The sequence below is a fragment of the Excalfactoria chinensis genome, chromosome 2 (genome assembly GCF_039878825.1).
Source record: "Excalfactoria chinensis isolate bCotChi1 chromosome 2, bCotChi1.hap2, whole genome shotgun sequence".
Taxonomy (NCBI): domain Eukaryota; kingdom Metazoa; phylum Chordata; class Aves; order Galliformes; family Phasianidae; genus Excalfactoria; species Excalfactoria chinensis.
Window position 1 is genome coordinate 69202429 of NC_092826.1, and position 17030 is coordinate 69219458.

The following is a 17030-nucleotide window of genomic DNA, read 5'->3' on the forward strand; positions in this document are numbered from 1 at the left end:
CTCACTTTTTTGCCTGACCATAAGACAAAACTATGGCATCAATTACTCTTCTTATAAATTCCTCTTATTTTGTTGATTTTTCAATCAATCTTGATTTTAACACAGTTCCTTCATGTGGCCACCTGCCCTTTTTCATATCCCAGTGATCGCACATTACAGTATTAACTATTTCCTGGTAATTTTAGCACAGCTTACAGAATTATTTTTTCTCTTAATAAATGCTGGTTTCCATAATTATTTATCATTTCAATTTCAATTCAGACTGACAGGATATCCAAAAGTTACTGCGTACCTCGTATTTTGCAATCATTTCTTCCAAACCTTCTATCTTGGACTCTTTTAGAACCGAGTAGGTTTTCACAGTATTGAAAACATCTATTATCTTCACCAGGCGTCGATTAAAAGTTTCAAATTTTCCAAAGATATACACCTCACTAAAATCAAACTGTCTTTCATCTGGATTTTGCTCCAGATTCTTTTTCATGTTGTGAAAGCAATTTTGATACTCCTAAAAATAAAGAAGTTCAAAGAAGAATTTCAAGCATGGAACAGACAATATTGCTATCAGGTAGAATAAAACTTATGCAGACAGATACGATCCCCTCTAATTCAATAATAAGTAGAATTTTGATCACTAAACAATCATTGCAACAGTATGATTTTGGGGTCACACATTTCATCAAATGAATAAATTGCACATAGATTTTTTTGTATATTCCATCCTTATGCAGTGTCATATTCTTTTCCTATTAAAACAGGACATGGGTCTACTGACCATCTACAAGACAATCCATATTTCAGTTTTCAGAGACTGAAACTAATGATTGTGTACTGAGTATTTTTACTAAGTAACTGTATTTCTAACATTACTTCTCAGAATAAAACTCTTCTGAAACTAAAATGCTGTTCCACTGTAACTTAAATTTTCCATTCTGTTTTGTTAGCTGGACACAAACTTAACTCCAAACTTGTTAAAATAAAATTATTCTCAAAGTCAAATTAAATAGGCAACAATCTTGCTGGAAATGGTTCTTTCAAGAGTAGTACTTAAAATACGAGCTTCATTATTTTCTATCACATATACATATCAATAATCATAACTGATAGGTATTAACACAAAGGGCTCAGATTTTCCTATATTGATTTTATGAAAGCTTTTGGACTTGCTAATTATCAAAACCTAATCCTTCAACATATTTTTGTGCTGCAGATGAAAAATTTGTTACATCTTTACAGAAATACACACTTTTACAGTTTGTTCTGATGGTAAGAAGTTATAAATTTACATTAATTTGTGCAATAACTATGAAAGACCTGTTGCATCAGAAAGTATCAGGATAAAATTCTATACTTGTAAACGCATGTTATTATTATGAAATGAAAAGGTAATAACAGAGAAAACCTATTGTGTGCCTTCTGATACCTATATGGAGGTTACTGAAAAGACAAAGCTAGTCTCTTTAGAGTGGAATACAGACAGTGGCCATGAGACAGTGCACTAACTGTAACAGAAAAGGTGTCCTGACTGGTTGTTAAGGAGAAAATCATTCACCCAAAGGAGAGTTAAGCAGTGGAAGATGTTGCCCAGAAAGGCTATGCAGTCTCCAGCCTCAGAGAATTCCAAAGGCAGGACTGAAGAAAGCCCTGGACAGCCATATTTGAACTCACACTTGCTTCTGCCTTGGCTTTGAGTAAGAGATCAGATTAGAAAACTGCAGAGGACCCTTCCAACCAGAATTATCTAAATTCTAAAGGGTAAAAAAATTTTAAAAAATGGAATTGTTTAAAAAAAAAAAAAAAAGCAGCCTATATTCCTAACAAGTCTAGGCAATGCAAACAGCCAATTTTTTCTATTGTTACATCATCCTTTCTAAAGATATAGCTTGTCCATTTGTCTCCAGAATACATTTAGCTCTATGAGGCTCTCCATTTCCATTTCTATCACACACAGATGAGAACAGGCTTTCTAAAGAAACTCAGACACATAGTTAAGTTAGTTTAAGTATGGAAATCCTGTTTCCAGAAGATCATCAGACACTGGACTAAATTTTCCATTACCTCTAACAAAAACAATCCAGTGTCAAAGGATATTGCTTGATTTTCCTTCATGATAACATTCCTTCCTTGTATGCAATTAATAGTCTTGCAAATCATGTTCACTTAAATCTCACTTTATGTTCTGTTTTTCTCCTGACCTTTCTACCTACCTGTTTAAGCCGAATGGCCGCATGTAGTTTTTCCATAACTCTGTCCGGAGGTTGATCCCAGATAGTGGCACTATCATTGTTTGTGATATAAGATTTACATGCTGTGATCATCTGAGTGGTCACCTAAAAGCAGTTTTAACCTTGTGAAAAATCACTTCAAGACAAAGCACTTCTTACCCTTCTTTCAGTGTCTTTCCATACCTCTTTCTCCATTGGCCTAAGACCCACAAATTAGCAATACCAAACACCAGTAACACAGATCAGATGCCTTTCTTGCCGTACCCAGACTGCAGATTACTACACTTCCACGGTGTCATTGGTTAGCTACACCCATCCTAAACCCAAACACCTTGTAATAACATTGAAATGGCACTTAGACTAAAACTTCGTAAGATTTTGGCACTTCTGAAAGAAAAGATAAACCAAGGGTCCATGAGACCGTGATAATAAAAGAAGTTGTCCCTCCAACTCTAGTTCTTTCTTCAAGCAGTGCAAAGGACATGGGAGTATAAAGGCTATGTTAACATAAGCACTTTTGCAAAGCATAGTTTATTGTAGGAAAAATTATTTTCATTAAAAAGTTCCTCAAATCTACCCATGTCAGGGTTGAGATTAGCCCTGATTTTCAAGTAGCATGAGAATTCTTACAATTCTAAATCATTCCTACTGAACTAGGTTCTAACTTCAAAGGTATATCATTATTTCCAAATCTCTCTGCATTCAAAAAATAGCATTATGCTGACCAACAGACTAGCTCTTTAATTGCTTTTTCCCTTTGTATTCCCTCTCATTCACACTGTCTGCACCTACCTTCACAAACAACGAGGAGATCTTTTCAGAGGTATTGTAATACAGGGAGACACTCTGAATCATTTTAATTGCATGTATAAGCCCTGGAATAGCATCCACCATGGACACCTGCAAAGAATCACGCAGCATCCGAACTTAGCAAAATATATCTGTTACTATGCATTAGCTCAACATCTGTTTAGAGAATCCAGGATAGTTATAAACATTGTATTCCTAATGTGTCAGACTGTTTCCCTGGGCCTCTCCTGCAGTGAATCCTGTCCTACCCTCACCACCTCTACAAGTTCAATTTGGGGAAAATAATTCTGTCATCAGCTGGCTGGAAGAACTCCAGTCAATGAGACAAATATAATATAAATAATATAATAATATAAATATAATAGTGACAAAGGCCTATTCCAAATTAATGAACATTGCATTAAGCCTCATGGTCTCTCAAGGACTGAACAATTTTCTCACAGTACTGCTTTTTATAACAAAATCTGCAATGGTGAGCACAAAGCAGGTAAAATTCAACAAGCCCTGCTCAGTGCCAGTAGCAAGCATGTCTACTTCGGCTTTGTTCTGTATCTTTAGCACACCAGTCTTTTTTTAGCGAACCTCTAATACTGGACTTGGAATCAAAAATGCAAAATAGTTTTATCATCATGCCAGAATGGAAATAAACAGACTACATCATGAGTCACATGAGGGTTGCCCAAGAATACGGTTCAGAGGTAATTTCACTTAGGAAAAAAAAAAAGATGGGCAGTCATAGCATTGAATCTTCAGGGCTTCCCATCATATTTTTCTGACTAGCAAGATGTACATAGTTACATAACTAACTTTAATAAAAGCAACCACTTGCCACCTACTACAGTGATTAATACAATCATGAAAATCCTTCCTCCTATCTTGTACTCTATATTTACAATATTATGCTTGCATAATGTATATAAGCATTATATAAAAGTGTAAGCCTAAGCATAACCTGTCCACCAATACAAAGAGGAAAACACAACCATCATCTTCTACAGTGTTTTGTTGTGTTTGTTGATTTTCTTTTTAATTTTCAAATATTTTACTTTATCCCACAGCACAGAATCCAGTTTCTTCATTAGACTGAAATCTTTTATAATCAGCTCATTAGTCAACTTTAACCTATCTGAACAGCCTCAAACTGAATATGCATAAATAAACTGCTATCTATGCAATTTCTAGACTGATTCTATAAATGACAAACTGTGTTCATTTCAGTTGTCTCCAGAGATTAATGAAAAGATTTTAAACGTTTTGCTTACAGGGTCAGTGTTGTACAATGGGTCACAATGTTTTTCCAGGGAATAGAGATAGCTCACATTATCTTTAGCTTCATTTACTGCATCTGTGATACGAATGTCCAGTGCTCTCCAATTCTAAGAATAGAAAGTTTGAAGAATAATAATTTTAAATAACATATTTCAGAAATACTATTTTGACCATACAATTTTGAGATTATTTTGTCATTAATCTTTAAATTAATTTGAAAGCACAGATCTTGTACTTCAGAGAAAGGGGGTTCCCAGTTATTTCCAAGAAATTAAACTAGATTTGAACTTTGTATATTACAATTGGTGAACATAGAAGGCAGAGGAAAATAAAAGTCAAAGATACTTCAGTATTTTGTCCACCAGCAATATTATATATATTTCCAAATTGAAGTCGGTTACACAGAACATTTCTAGTCTTTACATCAGTCACAGTGCAAAACAGAAACCTTCAGCAGCTTGGATTTAGCAGCAATGAGTACTCCAAGCACTGCTTTCACATCTGGGCTCTTCAGCTGGTCCATAAGGTAGGCGAATTTAGACAATCTTTTTTTCCAGTAATCAAGCTCTGCTCGCGGTCCAAGGTTGTCAGCTTCCTTCCTCAACTGGTCATTTTCTGCAAGAATCTTTTATCATACAATAATATTAGTGATTGATACTAATACTTTTATATGTATAGATAGATGCTATATGTATGGATAGCGTGATTTAATTCATAATTTAATTCCCAGTATTAACTCCTGTGATAAATTACCTAGCCTAGCCACCTTCTAATATACTCAGCCCTTTAATTTTGTCTGCCCTTCTTTTGGCTTGAGTTTTTTTGAGTTTGAAGTATCTCAAGAATGCTGTTACAGAAATTTTCTGCCAATAATCTACATAGCTGATTTCATAGTATGATTTTGACCATTAAATCCACTAGGAATCAAAAAATTCTTTTCTACTTCGATTTCTTGGCTAATGTGAATTGTATGGGAAACTGCTGATCACAGCCCAAACCTCTCATTGACCACCTGAGGCAAGCAATGAGTCAGCTGCAGGAGCACAGGTGAAGGTAATTCAGTTGTGCTACCAGAAGCCAGGTTCCACTCCTCCTAGATCCCATTTAAGGGCTGACTGCCATTGAGGAAGGATCTCTTTCTCTGAAGATCACTCTTTTGTGGAGTTTACTGTGAGCCCTCAACATCAGTGAGCATTTCCCATTTATTATATATTATCTTTCCATTGTGGTAATCTTAACTTCTCCAGCATCAACTTTTTCCCGTTTCCAGAGAGATGGCATTGGTTTATAAAAGTAATAGTGGTTCTTAACAATAATTTGTTCATAAATGATGAAGCCATGCTCATAAGAGGAAATGTATATTCAAGTCCCTTGGAAGACAAGACAATGTGGGAAAAAGTCTATATTAATAAGTTATTATAAGCTTAAATATAGGTGATGCTCTGCTTGCTCGTGTCTCATTGTAGAAAAGGCTTTCCTTTCCCTCAAGAAGCAGAAAATAACTAACGCTTATATATATATATGTGTGTATATATATATACACACACAAAGAAATCTACTTTTTAATTTTACTGGCACTTCTAAAAAGTACACTGACCTTACAATACTTTTAACCATGTGAAGAGGTTTCATCAATGCATGGATGAGGCAATTAGCAATAACGGGGAACTAAGCCTCCAAAAAAACCTGAATTTTCCATATAAAAATAGATGCTCTTTCTAATATTGTAAGTTAGAAAAGAAAGCACACAAAACATACAGGCAATTAATTATGACATAGGGATTAATCACATTTATCTTTATAGAAAGATAGATAGCTATATGCCAACAGGATTAACTTCAACATCTGCTAATATGCATATATAGTTATATTTCACTTCTGTCCAGTGTATTACCTGTTGAATCTGTTTGGTCCATCCTTTCATGCAGGCTTCTATTCTCTCAAGATCTTCTGTGCTGTTGGCAACCATCAGATAATCTGCAGGCCCTTTCAGACTTTTCAGATCATAAGTTTCACATTTCTTCAGACTGATCTACAACACAAGTTAAGGAACTCCTAAATGCTGAAATATTTGTGACAAATAACTCAGGAACTTTACACAGTGATTGGTTTTCTTTCTTGGGGTATCTCACTTAACCTTCTCACTTCAATTTAAAGTAAACTGTGTTGGGCCTAGAACTGAACTCAGAATCTGATCAACTCAACAACCCGGCAGCTGTGCTTTCTTGTCATTTCCTTCACAAGGACTTAACAGTTGAAGTAACTGTTTGATTTATGTTAATTGTCATGATATAAGAAAGGCCACTAAAGAACAGAAAATCTCAAAAGAACTGGCACCAGAATGAAAAAAAAAAAAAAAAAACAGAAGCAGCTGCAGAATTGTTAAAGCCATAAACTTCCACAGATGTTAAAGCCAGGGATCCACCTATATCAAGTTATTGACAACAAACAATATTTAGAAACATTGTTTCTTTTCACCAGTTTAACAAAAGCAATTACAAAAACAGTAAATTCAAGAACTCCAGACCAAGACATCTCACGGCTAGCTTGTTTCCTAGCTGCTGCTTGAATATATTACCTTCTCCAGCAGACTTTGCTGAGTTCCTGAGAGCACATTAACAAAAGATTGAAGGGAAATGAGGAACTGTTTCTTAATACTGTCATTTTGTTGATGTTCACCATGTCCAACCCAGCCATAATCCGTAATTTGTAAGGCTGGAATGAAGATTTCTAGTATCAGCTGCTCAACACTTTTTAGTAAGCCATCTCGGCCTACATCCATCATGTTAAAATTTACTTCCTGTAAAAGACATGAAATAAATATTAAAATAAAAAATAACATTTTGTCTGCATGAGTTTGTTTTTGTTTGGTGGTTTTTTTGTTGTTGTTCTTTTTTCCCAGTTCTACTGCTTAAGCATCTCAAAAATTACAAGTATGTGTAAGTTTGCTACCATTTCATGCAGTAACAACAAGAATTCTTCCTAGAATGCCCTGCAAGATTTGCAGAGGGTCATATTTTGTCATAAAAACTGAAGAAACTTCCAAAATATGAGTCCTCTGTTAATATAGTTCAGGCTACATGGAGGAGCAAGAGGACTGCAGCCTACCTCATGTAAAGCTATCCAGGTTATATTTTTGAACAATATATCTATACATATATGTATGTACATATATATAGAAATATATAACAAATATATTACAGATACCAAAAGAATTAAAAACTACAGTTGCTTCTGTTTTCCAGTTGCCCAAAGGTTATGGTCTAGGAAGAATACATGTACCCAGCTGGAGAGAGAACAGTTCACCAAATATTTGTTTTTTAGACATTCTGAAGAAGACTCTGAAGATTTCTAAGGTAAACTACATTAATCTGCCAACTATTTTCTCTTTATCAGAAGGTAGCACAGGAATTTTTCAGCAACATAATTTAACATGAAACAAACTCTATTAAAGTGTCATATATTAGATGTTTCTTCAGACTTATCTTTTTTACTGTTCAATTTGTCTTCCCTAGTTTTAAGGTATTATTTATTATCATTAAGGGCTATATAATTAATTGTGAAGAACTCTGCTGCAGAGTTTAGATGCAATTATCAACTTGGAAGCATTATTAAAGCAAAAATCTTTAAATGTTAGAAAGTATATGATTGAGTAAAAACCCAAGTCAGATCAACAATGATAACAGCCAACTTATCCAGCCTTTGCTCTTACAGTTTTTGCCTACTCGGGTAAAAATAACATAAAAAGATTTTCCTAAAAGATGGGGAAAGTTAAAACTTGCTGGCTTAGCAGTTGTACTTGAAAGTTTCCATTTAGAAGCATGTATAAAGTTTAGCAGAACATTAAATTCTCATTTAACTCATCATTCTTATTTTAGCACTCTGGTTAGTTCCTCTACAAGTATAGGATCCTCTACATTTTAATCTGTGCTCCCTACTGCTAGGATAACTTGTACTGCACTTGATTCAGCTTTATTCATATTGGACTGGCATAGATTTAATGAGCATTTCACCAGTAAAAAGTTGTTTGTGTATACCTTGTTTATACATTCATAAAAATAAAAGCATTTTTGTTTGTTTAGTGTAGAAGCTTAAAAATCCTGATACTTAGGTGTTGACCAGTTATTTTTTGTCATCTTGGATGATCACAAATTGTCATAGCATTATTTCTTCACAATGATACACTTAAAGTTGCTGCCACTGCACACTCTTAGTTCTTCCATTCCCCTCCATTTTTTCTCTGCATTTAATGTAGACCAACTGTAATTTGCTCATTTCACCATGTAAAAGACTGTCAAGTTATATGCTAAGATAAAAAACAATTTTCAACAAGATTACGCACAAAGAACAGTAGTTACTAACTCTCACCTGATAGATATTCTCAACTGTGATGGCTTTTAGAGCACTAGATCTAATGAAGAAAACACATATACCAGTAAGAGCAACTTCCTTCCCCTCTGTCACAAATATTTTAGGTTTCCTCTTCTTTGTCAAGTGAGCGTTAATTCCTGGAAAGCTAAAATGCTCTGTAGAAATAAAACAAATATTTTATAAACAATTATTATTTATTCAAAGAAAAACTTCCTAAATTGTGTATCTATGAGTCCTGATCCCTTGGTGATTCACCACATGACTTCCCAATGGATGTACACAGCAACGAGAGTCCTCAGAGCACCATTAGAATTATTTCATCTCATTTTGCCATTTTCATATCAAAAGCCTTTTATTTCTATTCATTTATTTGTTTTCTGCTCATTCTAATGAAAATTTCAGGGTCAAGGTGCTCTCCCATAGCAATCCCTCTCCATTGTGTAGTTGCAGATAATGCTCTATTGCTTAAAAAAATAAATAAATAAATAAAAATCAGCAAATGTAGTTTACCTCAAATAAGCTGTTACCAACAGCCTTTCATTAAGAAACTGCAGACCTAAGTCTAAGACAGAAAAAAATAGAAACATTTCTGGAAACAAGGAATGTCATGCCATGAAAGATTCTCGGGGAAAAATAAATGAGGGAGCTACAAAGGGCTTTCCTGCCCTTTCTTCTTCCCCAAACATGAATATGCTGCTCACAGGTTTATGCTGTTGGAAACATTTGTAAAGAGTCACCAAGAAGTAGCAAGGTCTTATCATAAACTGTCTGGGTTTTTACGTTAATTTTTTTGTTAATAGTTTTTCAGCACTGCCTGAGAGAAAAATTCACATGTGCACATACATACACTTATTTTTCAGTGAATCACTGTAATAGGATTTTTATAAATAGTTGTTGGTATCTTTAATTAAAGTACAACATCCAATCAAGGCAAAATATTACAGTGACACTCCTCCTTCCTAATTCAGTCTGATGAGCCCCACAGCAACAAGGACCTGTAAAGTGGGTACTACCTATGTGTCAGTGTTTCTGAAAGAAATTTAGGCAGCAGCCGGATAACATTTGAGATATGTCAAAGACTGGCAATAAACCAACACTAGGACAGTTGAATGGGTGGGCCAGAAAGTTTAAAGCATGCACGTTGACAGTTATGTTTTTCTTGTACATCCAGGGTAAATAAGTGAGGCTCTTAAGTCCCATGGGGCCCCTGACTGGTTCCAGTGGGAATAGCACTGGAGGCTCTGTGACAGAAGCCATGGGCAAAGGGAGGATGTCCTCGTTACAAGAGTCACAAGATGCTTCCAGGGTAAGGGATAAGGAGGCCTCCCCAGGAACTATGGCAAAATGGGAAGTTCAGGGGCAGGGGATGAGAGCAGAAGTGAAAGAAGAGTCCTTCTGACCCTAAACAGGGGCATTCCGAAGCAGTTTGTCATGTGACATGATCATGTGAGTAGATGGTCATGTGCCAAGAAATGGGGAGGGCTTCCAAGATAAGCTGATGATTTGACTGGGAGGGAGGGAGAAGAGCACTTGTCACTGTTCACTTTATGTGAAAGTTGCCCTTTTAATATCAAAAAACAATACCTCACTGTTGCACAGTAGCAATATGTAGAAGTGCACTAATAAGCTTCAGTAATTAATCAGTCCTAATTTAATGAGCAAGGACAGGTATTCCTGGGTGACGAAACTTGACCTGCTTTAAGCCCCAGTTAATAAAAACATCAGCAATTTTCTTTTGTTTGCAAACCTACTCAGAAGAAACATAACATGTTGCAGTAAACCCTATGTAGCTTTACCTGTATCAGCTGCCTCCACATCTTGATAGTAGAACATCAGATGTCGCAGACCTCCTGGGTCCAAGAATTTGTCAATGCGCTCTATCTGTTTGAGATGATGTGAAAGTATTTATCCCTGGCATATCCACTACAAAAATTTTATGTGCCCAAATTTTTAACAAAAAGTGCTTATAAATACATATCATGTTACCAATGTCTAGTACTAACATTGCACCAGAATTAGTTACTGCCTTCTTAAAAGGCTTTTTCCTGTAGCAGCACACACTACTTAATTGAATCATTCAATTCTTTTTTTTCCTTGCTGAACGTAGTTGAACATAGTCAGGCCATGTTCCTATTTATTGAAACCAGTTATGCATATGCTGCACACCATCTCTCAAACAGAGGGCATTTCTTCATTTGCCAAAGTACAGCAGCACCTCACTGAAGTCCTTCCCCCATGTTATTCTTGCCATCATTCAGCTAACTAGCTGAAAACAGAAAGCATACATTCCATACCATAGCAACAGGGAAAGCCTATATTTATTTGTACTTTAAGTATCATGCCAATTTTGCAGTTCTCCATCCACTTCAGGCTGTCATCAGTCTTCCTTGAACTATGCATTGGTTGTGCAGCCCAGGGATCTCATGTATAGGCTACACAGGAGTTGGAAGAAAGTTAATTGCTGTATGTTTAGGAAATTTTGGCTGAGCTCTCCAGAAGGGTCAAAACAACTAATAAAATTGGTAAATAAAGTGTAATAACATTTTACTCAAGAGTATTTTCCAAGTATAACAGCTGGAAATATTTTCTTCATCTAAAAATTATTCTCAGGCAATATAATTTTTCAGGAAACCAAGACAGAGATAAAATGCTAAAAGGTTGAAACAAGTTCTGTGCTTTAACTTGCATTGACAGTGTTCAGCACAGCACATTGTCCTGCCTCATACAGAATCACAGAATTGTTGTATAAGGCCTTGCGAGATTGTTAGGCTAACCTCACTTTTTGCCAATAATAGCTCTGCTCATCCAAATGCTTGTCCAAGCTGAGCCTCAAAAGCCTCCAAGGATAGAAACTCCACAACCTACTTGGCAACCTATTACCATGCCACTTTACATTCCTGGAAAAAGGATCTCCTAGTGCTTAATCTGCAACTTGTGGCTATTGCCCCTAGTTACATGATCTGCGTCTGCTGAGAACAGTTTAGCTCCATCTATAACTACTCTTCAAGCAATTCCAGGTAACTGCTTGACAACCCTTCAATCACTTGTTCTTGCTTTTCTCGTACTTCACATGCTTTATGTTCCTGACCATCTTTGTAGACTTCCACCAGATCTTTCCAATATATCCATACTGAAATGAGAATACCTACATTTTAAAACTTAAGTTTAAAATAAAAAGTGATTTATTTTCAAATCACTGTCACGGGTTATCTAGATTTACCTGTGCCCGTGACAGGGGGCAGCCGCCCCGTACAATCACAAAATACATCTCCAATGCACGTAACACTTATCTAGTAACAGCACAAACACTTATGTATTTGATGGGATCACTAGCCAGTCTATTTTGTCAAGTAGCTTTCAGCTGATTTAACTTCCTAAACTAGCTCACAATATAGTCTCAAAAATGCTGGTAGCAGTCTAGTGGAAACAACATTAATATGTAGACTAGAACAGAAAGCACTCTCCTGCATCTCTGAAACCACAAAGTCTGACAACTATCTCACTAAGTATTTGATGGTAGCATCAATTTTAAAGCACCTTCTGAGTTTCATTTAGCAAATTAATCAGGTTACCTGGTTACCATCAAGAATAGCTTCTTCTATTTCTGCTTTGTCAAGATTCACACAGGTGGCAACAATATCCAGTAGGTAATCGTGCCTGTCATCCAGCCGAGCACGTTTAGCCTCCCTTTCCTCCTTCAGCTTTTGCTGTTGTAAAACACAAAGTGCTTTGAGTTACTCAAAAATCACAATTTTGAAGACAAACATAATGAAAATCTTGGAATTCATTTTAAAAATGAACACTACTGCAGCCTTCCTTACTTGTGGTTGAAAATTTTAGGCACATAAATTCTGTTCTATTATCATATTTATCATAAAATCCATATCACCAGCCTTTTATACATTGTTTCTCATTTGTTGAAAGTCTCTCTAGGGAAAATTAAAAATAATAATAATTTTTTTTTTAAAAAAAGGTATTTTATAGGTACAGCTCCATTATCCTGTCAGTCATCTTCAATACACTTCAAGCTATTAGTTTTGGTTTTTCAGTCTATTCACATAGCACCACCAAATCAACATGGGATTGTGAACCCTCTTTGTTCCTTGTGGAAGATATTATAAGTGTTTACTAACAAAGATAAATGCTGCTGGAGGAAGCTGAGATTTCATGCATTATGTCTTAATATAATGAGAAGTAGAGCCAGCAACAAGCCTCAAGGTACTCAAGTGTTTATAAATGTGCTTAACTATTGCTATTATACCATACTTCTAGCAGTACGCCTACTCTTCTAATTAAATTGAATTCCCATATCTAAGACACCTCATTATATTGTAGACAAAATAGCCTACTGAAGTAGTTACTGCTACTATTGTGCTTTTGGATTACAAGACTTGATATAATTTCATATTCAAAAGAAATTTAGAATTATTGGTATTAAGTTCAATCTTTATTTCCTTGGTGACTGTCAAAAATCTAATAAGTGTAAGAAGTATGCACAAGTGATTTATCTGCAGGCTTCTGTAGAGCTAATAGGACCTGCATAATACTCTTTATACCATTATGTACATTTCTTTGCTACTTCCTGAAGGAATTTTCAGATATTTGGTAAACTCATAATTGCTAGGGTATCTGCATAAATGCTGAATGTACTGGAAATGCTTTTCCAGATTAAAGACAAATATACAAATAGCATTTCTTACACAGACATGCCTGAAGAGTGCATAGTACATTAGTTTGTGTACATATTTTATGCTGTTTTAGCTATGTTTTAGATGTAGGTCTTGCCTATATCTCAAAGAAGGGATTAATTTTTTCTGCTAATTAAATAGAAAAAGCAACCATTTCTTGGCCAAATCTGCTCACACAAGAACTATTTCAACAGCTTTAGCACAACTGGCTGTGCATCTTGAGCACAGAAAAATATAAGCACTAAGCCAATTAGTTTCTCTTTAATTTACCAAAAAAATATTTTTATTTTGCTCAAAACACAGTCAGATTAATTTTTGTACTCTGCAATGTTTTCAGCACAGAGTTCCAGATACATTGCAGCAAACAAAATTCATCTTACACAGGTTATCATTTCTCTCATATACTCCACCCATACCTATAAACCCTTCGTGTGCTCACAGCCTCCACTTATCCCCCAAGCTGCTGTTTATTTAGGCTGAAATCATGAGTACTTTCTCAAACTACACAATCATGTCTCAATGTTAATTTCACTTCTGCTAATGTTTTCTAATTCAATCCGATAATTGCAGTCTCCCAAGTCCTATAGCATACCTTTTAACTGTTGTGTATAGAAGTTCACATAGAATTGAGCAATATTTGATGTCTAAGCATTTGTTAGTACATCATAAATCTCTAAAAGATCAATTAACCATCCCTAGAGAACACAGACAATTAGCAAGATAGAAAAGCTACAGTTCTCAAAAAGCTAAGACATTCACTTGCGTTCATCATGTGTCACTTTTGTAAGGCATTTGCATTGTTCTGGTGGATATCTCCCTAATTAATGTCAGTTACATGTGTTTTTTTTCCCTGTTAAATTTTTCTCTGGTAATTTTTCCCTGATAGTTCTCTGCAAAACAGCTCAAGAACACGCACAGTCTGTCATGCTTCCATATCTTGATAATCTACTACTTCTAAAAATATTTTCTCTTCCTCAGTTAAGGTGTTCTCTAACAAATAAGCAAGTTTACATACTTCAGATGAACACAATCTAAGAGAACGCTGAAAGAGCGAGGTTTGAAGGTGCTCACTGCTCACACACATATACTACTGTTTGTACATTTAAGTGAGAAATTGTTGGTATGCATAGTAACCTGTAGAAGCAAACCCCAAAGAGTATCAGCTGATCAAGGTCATACAACAAAGCCTATTCATAACGTTTAGCTGCCTGGGGGAAGTGAGATTTCCATTACCAAGAGATTAATCCTTTCTCACTCAGATATCTTGAAGGATTGACCATGTTTTTATATAGTACATCTTAACATTAGTTCTTCATTTAAAGAACAGCAACACAGCCACTTTTCATTTGTAGGGTCTTCTCTCTCCTCCATCTCCTTGCCCTTACCTAAGAAAGTAATAAAATCTATATTATACAGACTGTGTTCTGCAGTTAAAATAATTAAAAGGTCCTCTGGATCATTAGTCCAGCTGTAATTACTAACTTGCTTTAACCTGGAGTTTTTCAAGAAAAGTTTAGATGTGGCACTGTGGTACATGGGTTAGTGGGTACAGTGGTGATGGATGGGGTGGATGGTTAGACTAGGTGATCTTTAGCAGTCTTTTTCAACCTTAATGATTCGGTGAATCTACTTTATACAAACTTTTAAATTTCTAATAGCTAGATACCAATGCTTCAGCACAGGAAACAGATTTCAGTAGGCATCTACTCCTCAAACAGAATAAATAAACGATTCTTAAGTCCATTTTGATACTTGTTTAAACCCATAAACATAACATCCTCAGTCTGAAGCAACAAATGAGTAGCAAGTTAAAATTTTTAAAACAATTCAAGTTCAATAGTAAAAGAGTCAAAACACGAGAGTTCTATTGTCAATCTACTATCTTATCTGGAATGTATTTAACCAACATTATAATCCTCTGTATCTCCCTCAACATGTTAAGATGCTTTATATTGCTCATGGATTTCACTGTAGAAGAAGTGAACTGCAAACAATTTTCTTACAATTTTTGAGTACTCTGACTTTTCAGCAGGGATACAACTACTCATTTTCTCATCTCCAAAAAACATGCACCCTACAGAATCAAAGTAGTCTCCTCAACTGGCTCTTAGATGACAAATATCAAGCAGAGCTTCCAACACTTGTTAAAACATTTTATTAGCACAAGAAGAATTTGTTAAAATAGCCAGTTTCCAAGATTAAGTACAAGGGTCTTCTATTGTAGCAACAGCAACAGTGGATCACTTCCCCTGGTACAGATTTTTACAAGTGTGGCATACAGGTTCCTGTTCATGATTGATGAAAAAGCATAGCTAATTGTGGTGACTGTGTTGAAAAATAGTGTTTTGTAGCTAAGAATTTGCTCTATCAAAGAGTGTTATTGTGTTCTCTGTACCTGTTTTAGTTTCCAAGGAAATAAACAGCAGGTATTTTTGAGCAAATCATGTATGAATACCTCTGAGTACAAACTTGCCTTTCCAAACAAATTGTGCAACTAAGCCTTGGTTGATATCCTACCAATTAACTTATCAGACTGGTTGATCCATTTACAAGACTAGATGAACAAAAGAACACCTGCCTCTGACATACACCTATCCCAAATGCTGTATTTTGCTTTCAAAAACAATGTGTAATTAGAGTGTTTTATGAAATACCATTCACTTATAGTATTTTAAAACATATGTTAAAACAGACCCTCCACCCCAGTTCAAGCATTTACTCAAGCTACATCATTACTAGTCTGGACTTAATCCACAGTTCTGTTTTCCTTACCTTTATAACTCTGCCAATGCTCTGCTTCCAAAGTTGCTTTCTTCCAGCTCTAAACATTTTACTATTTAATACAAACATTTTCCATATAAGCCTTAAACTATGATATAAGATTCTTCATTCATCAGTTTGCACTCTCCCCCCAGCTGTTTGTTCACATTTGTTTCATTCCTGTTCTGTAGGAATACCAAAAGAAAAACCAAAAACTAGAAAATACGGTAAAGACCTAAAAAGTTAACAATTACTAAGCTTAGCTCTGCATCATTTTTTCTTCCTCCTTAATTCAGTCCTAATATGCATTTAAGTTACTTGAAGACTGAACTTAGAAACTAGAGAATATACTGCCTGTGGTTCTGCAGTTGAAAACCACTGCTACCAACCTCAGTGTTGTTAAGGTGATATTGTTTATATATAAACACCACTCAATACAATTCATCATGCTCAAGGGCAACATAACCATTTGCAAAAGTCAATATCTGATTTGTGTTTAGCCTTCTTAAGTAATCCTCATGTCAACAGACATCTTTGTTTCCTTGTCACAGGTGACTGTTTAAATATATAGCAACAGCAGTCAAGCAGTTTTCAAATAGCTATTACCTACAGACTACTAAACTATCACGTTTTTATTTATAGTTTTTATACAAGCAAACTCAGTCTCAGTTATTTTTCAGTTGTAAATTGGGTGCTTAATGAAACTGTTTTTCTTCAGCAATGAACATTGGGGTTTTTCTTCTCAAAAAAAAAAAAAAAAAAAAAATCAGACACCTTGCTAGAGTTAGGACAAAGAATAACTATTGCCTTCCCTTTCTTCATACAGTAATAATCTTGTCATAGAAAATAATCAGGTTGGTCGCACAAGATGTGACACTAAGAAATCTTTTTTGGTGGTTGGCAGTCA

The 17030-nt window shown here is 35.3% G+C and overlaps 1 protein-coding gene across 1 annotated transcript in view; it reads right to left on the minus strand.

Annotated features, from left to right (window-relative positions):
• Positions 1 to 16192, minus strand: part of DNAH5 (dynein axonemal heavy chain 5) — a 113665-nt gene extending 97473 nt beyond the window's left edge. Inside the window, exons 1-11 of the mRNA XM_072328870.1 lie at positions 16136 to 16192; positions 12248 to 12382; positions 10467 to 10556; positions 8673 to 8828; positions 6883 to 7104; positions 6199 to 6336; positions 4753 to 4929; positions 4298 to 4411; positions 3018 to 3125; positions 2208 to 2330; positions 293 to 508 (exon numbers count right to left, since the gene is read on the minus strand). Of these exons, the coding sequence (XP_072184971.1) occupies positions 293 to 508; positions 2208 to 2330; positions 3018 to 3125; positions 4298 to 4411; positions 4753 to 4929; positions 6199 to 6336; positions 6883 to 7104; positions 8673 to 8828; positions 10467 to 10556; positions 12248 to 12382; positions 16136 to 16192 (1536 nt within the window). The remainder of the gene's footprint in view (positions 1 to 292; positions 509 to 2207; positions 2331 to 3017; positions 3126 to 4297; positions 4412 to 4752; positions 4930 to 6198; positions 6337 to 6882; positions 7105 to 8672; positions 8829 to 10466; positions 10557 to 12247; positions 12383 to 16135) is intronic.
• Between the last annotated feature and the right edge of the window lie 838 nt (positions 16193 to 17030).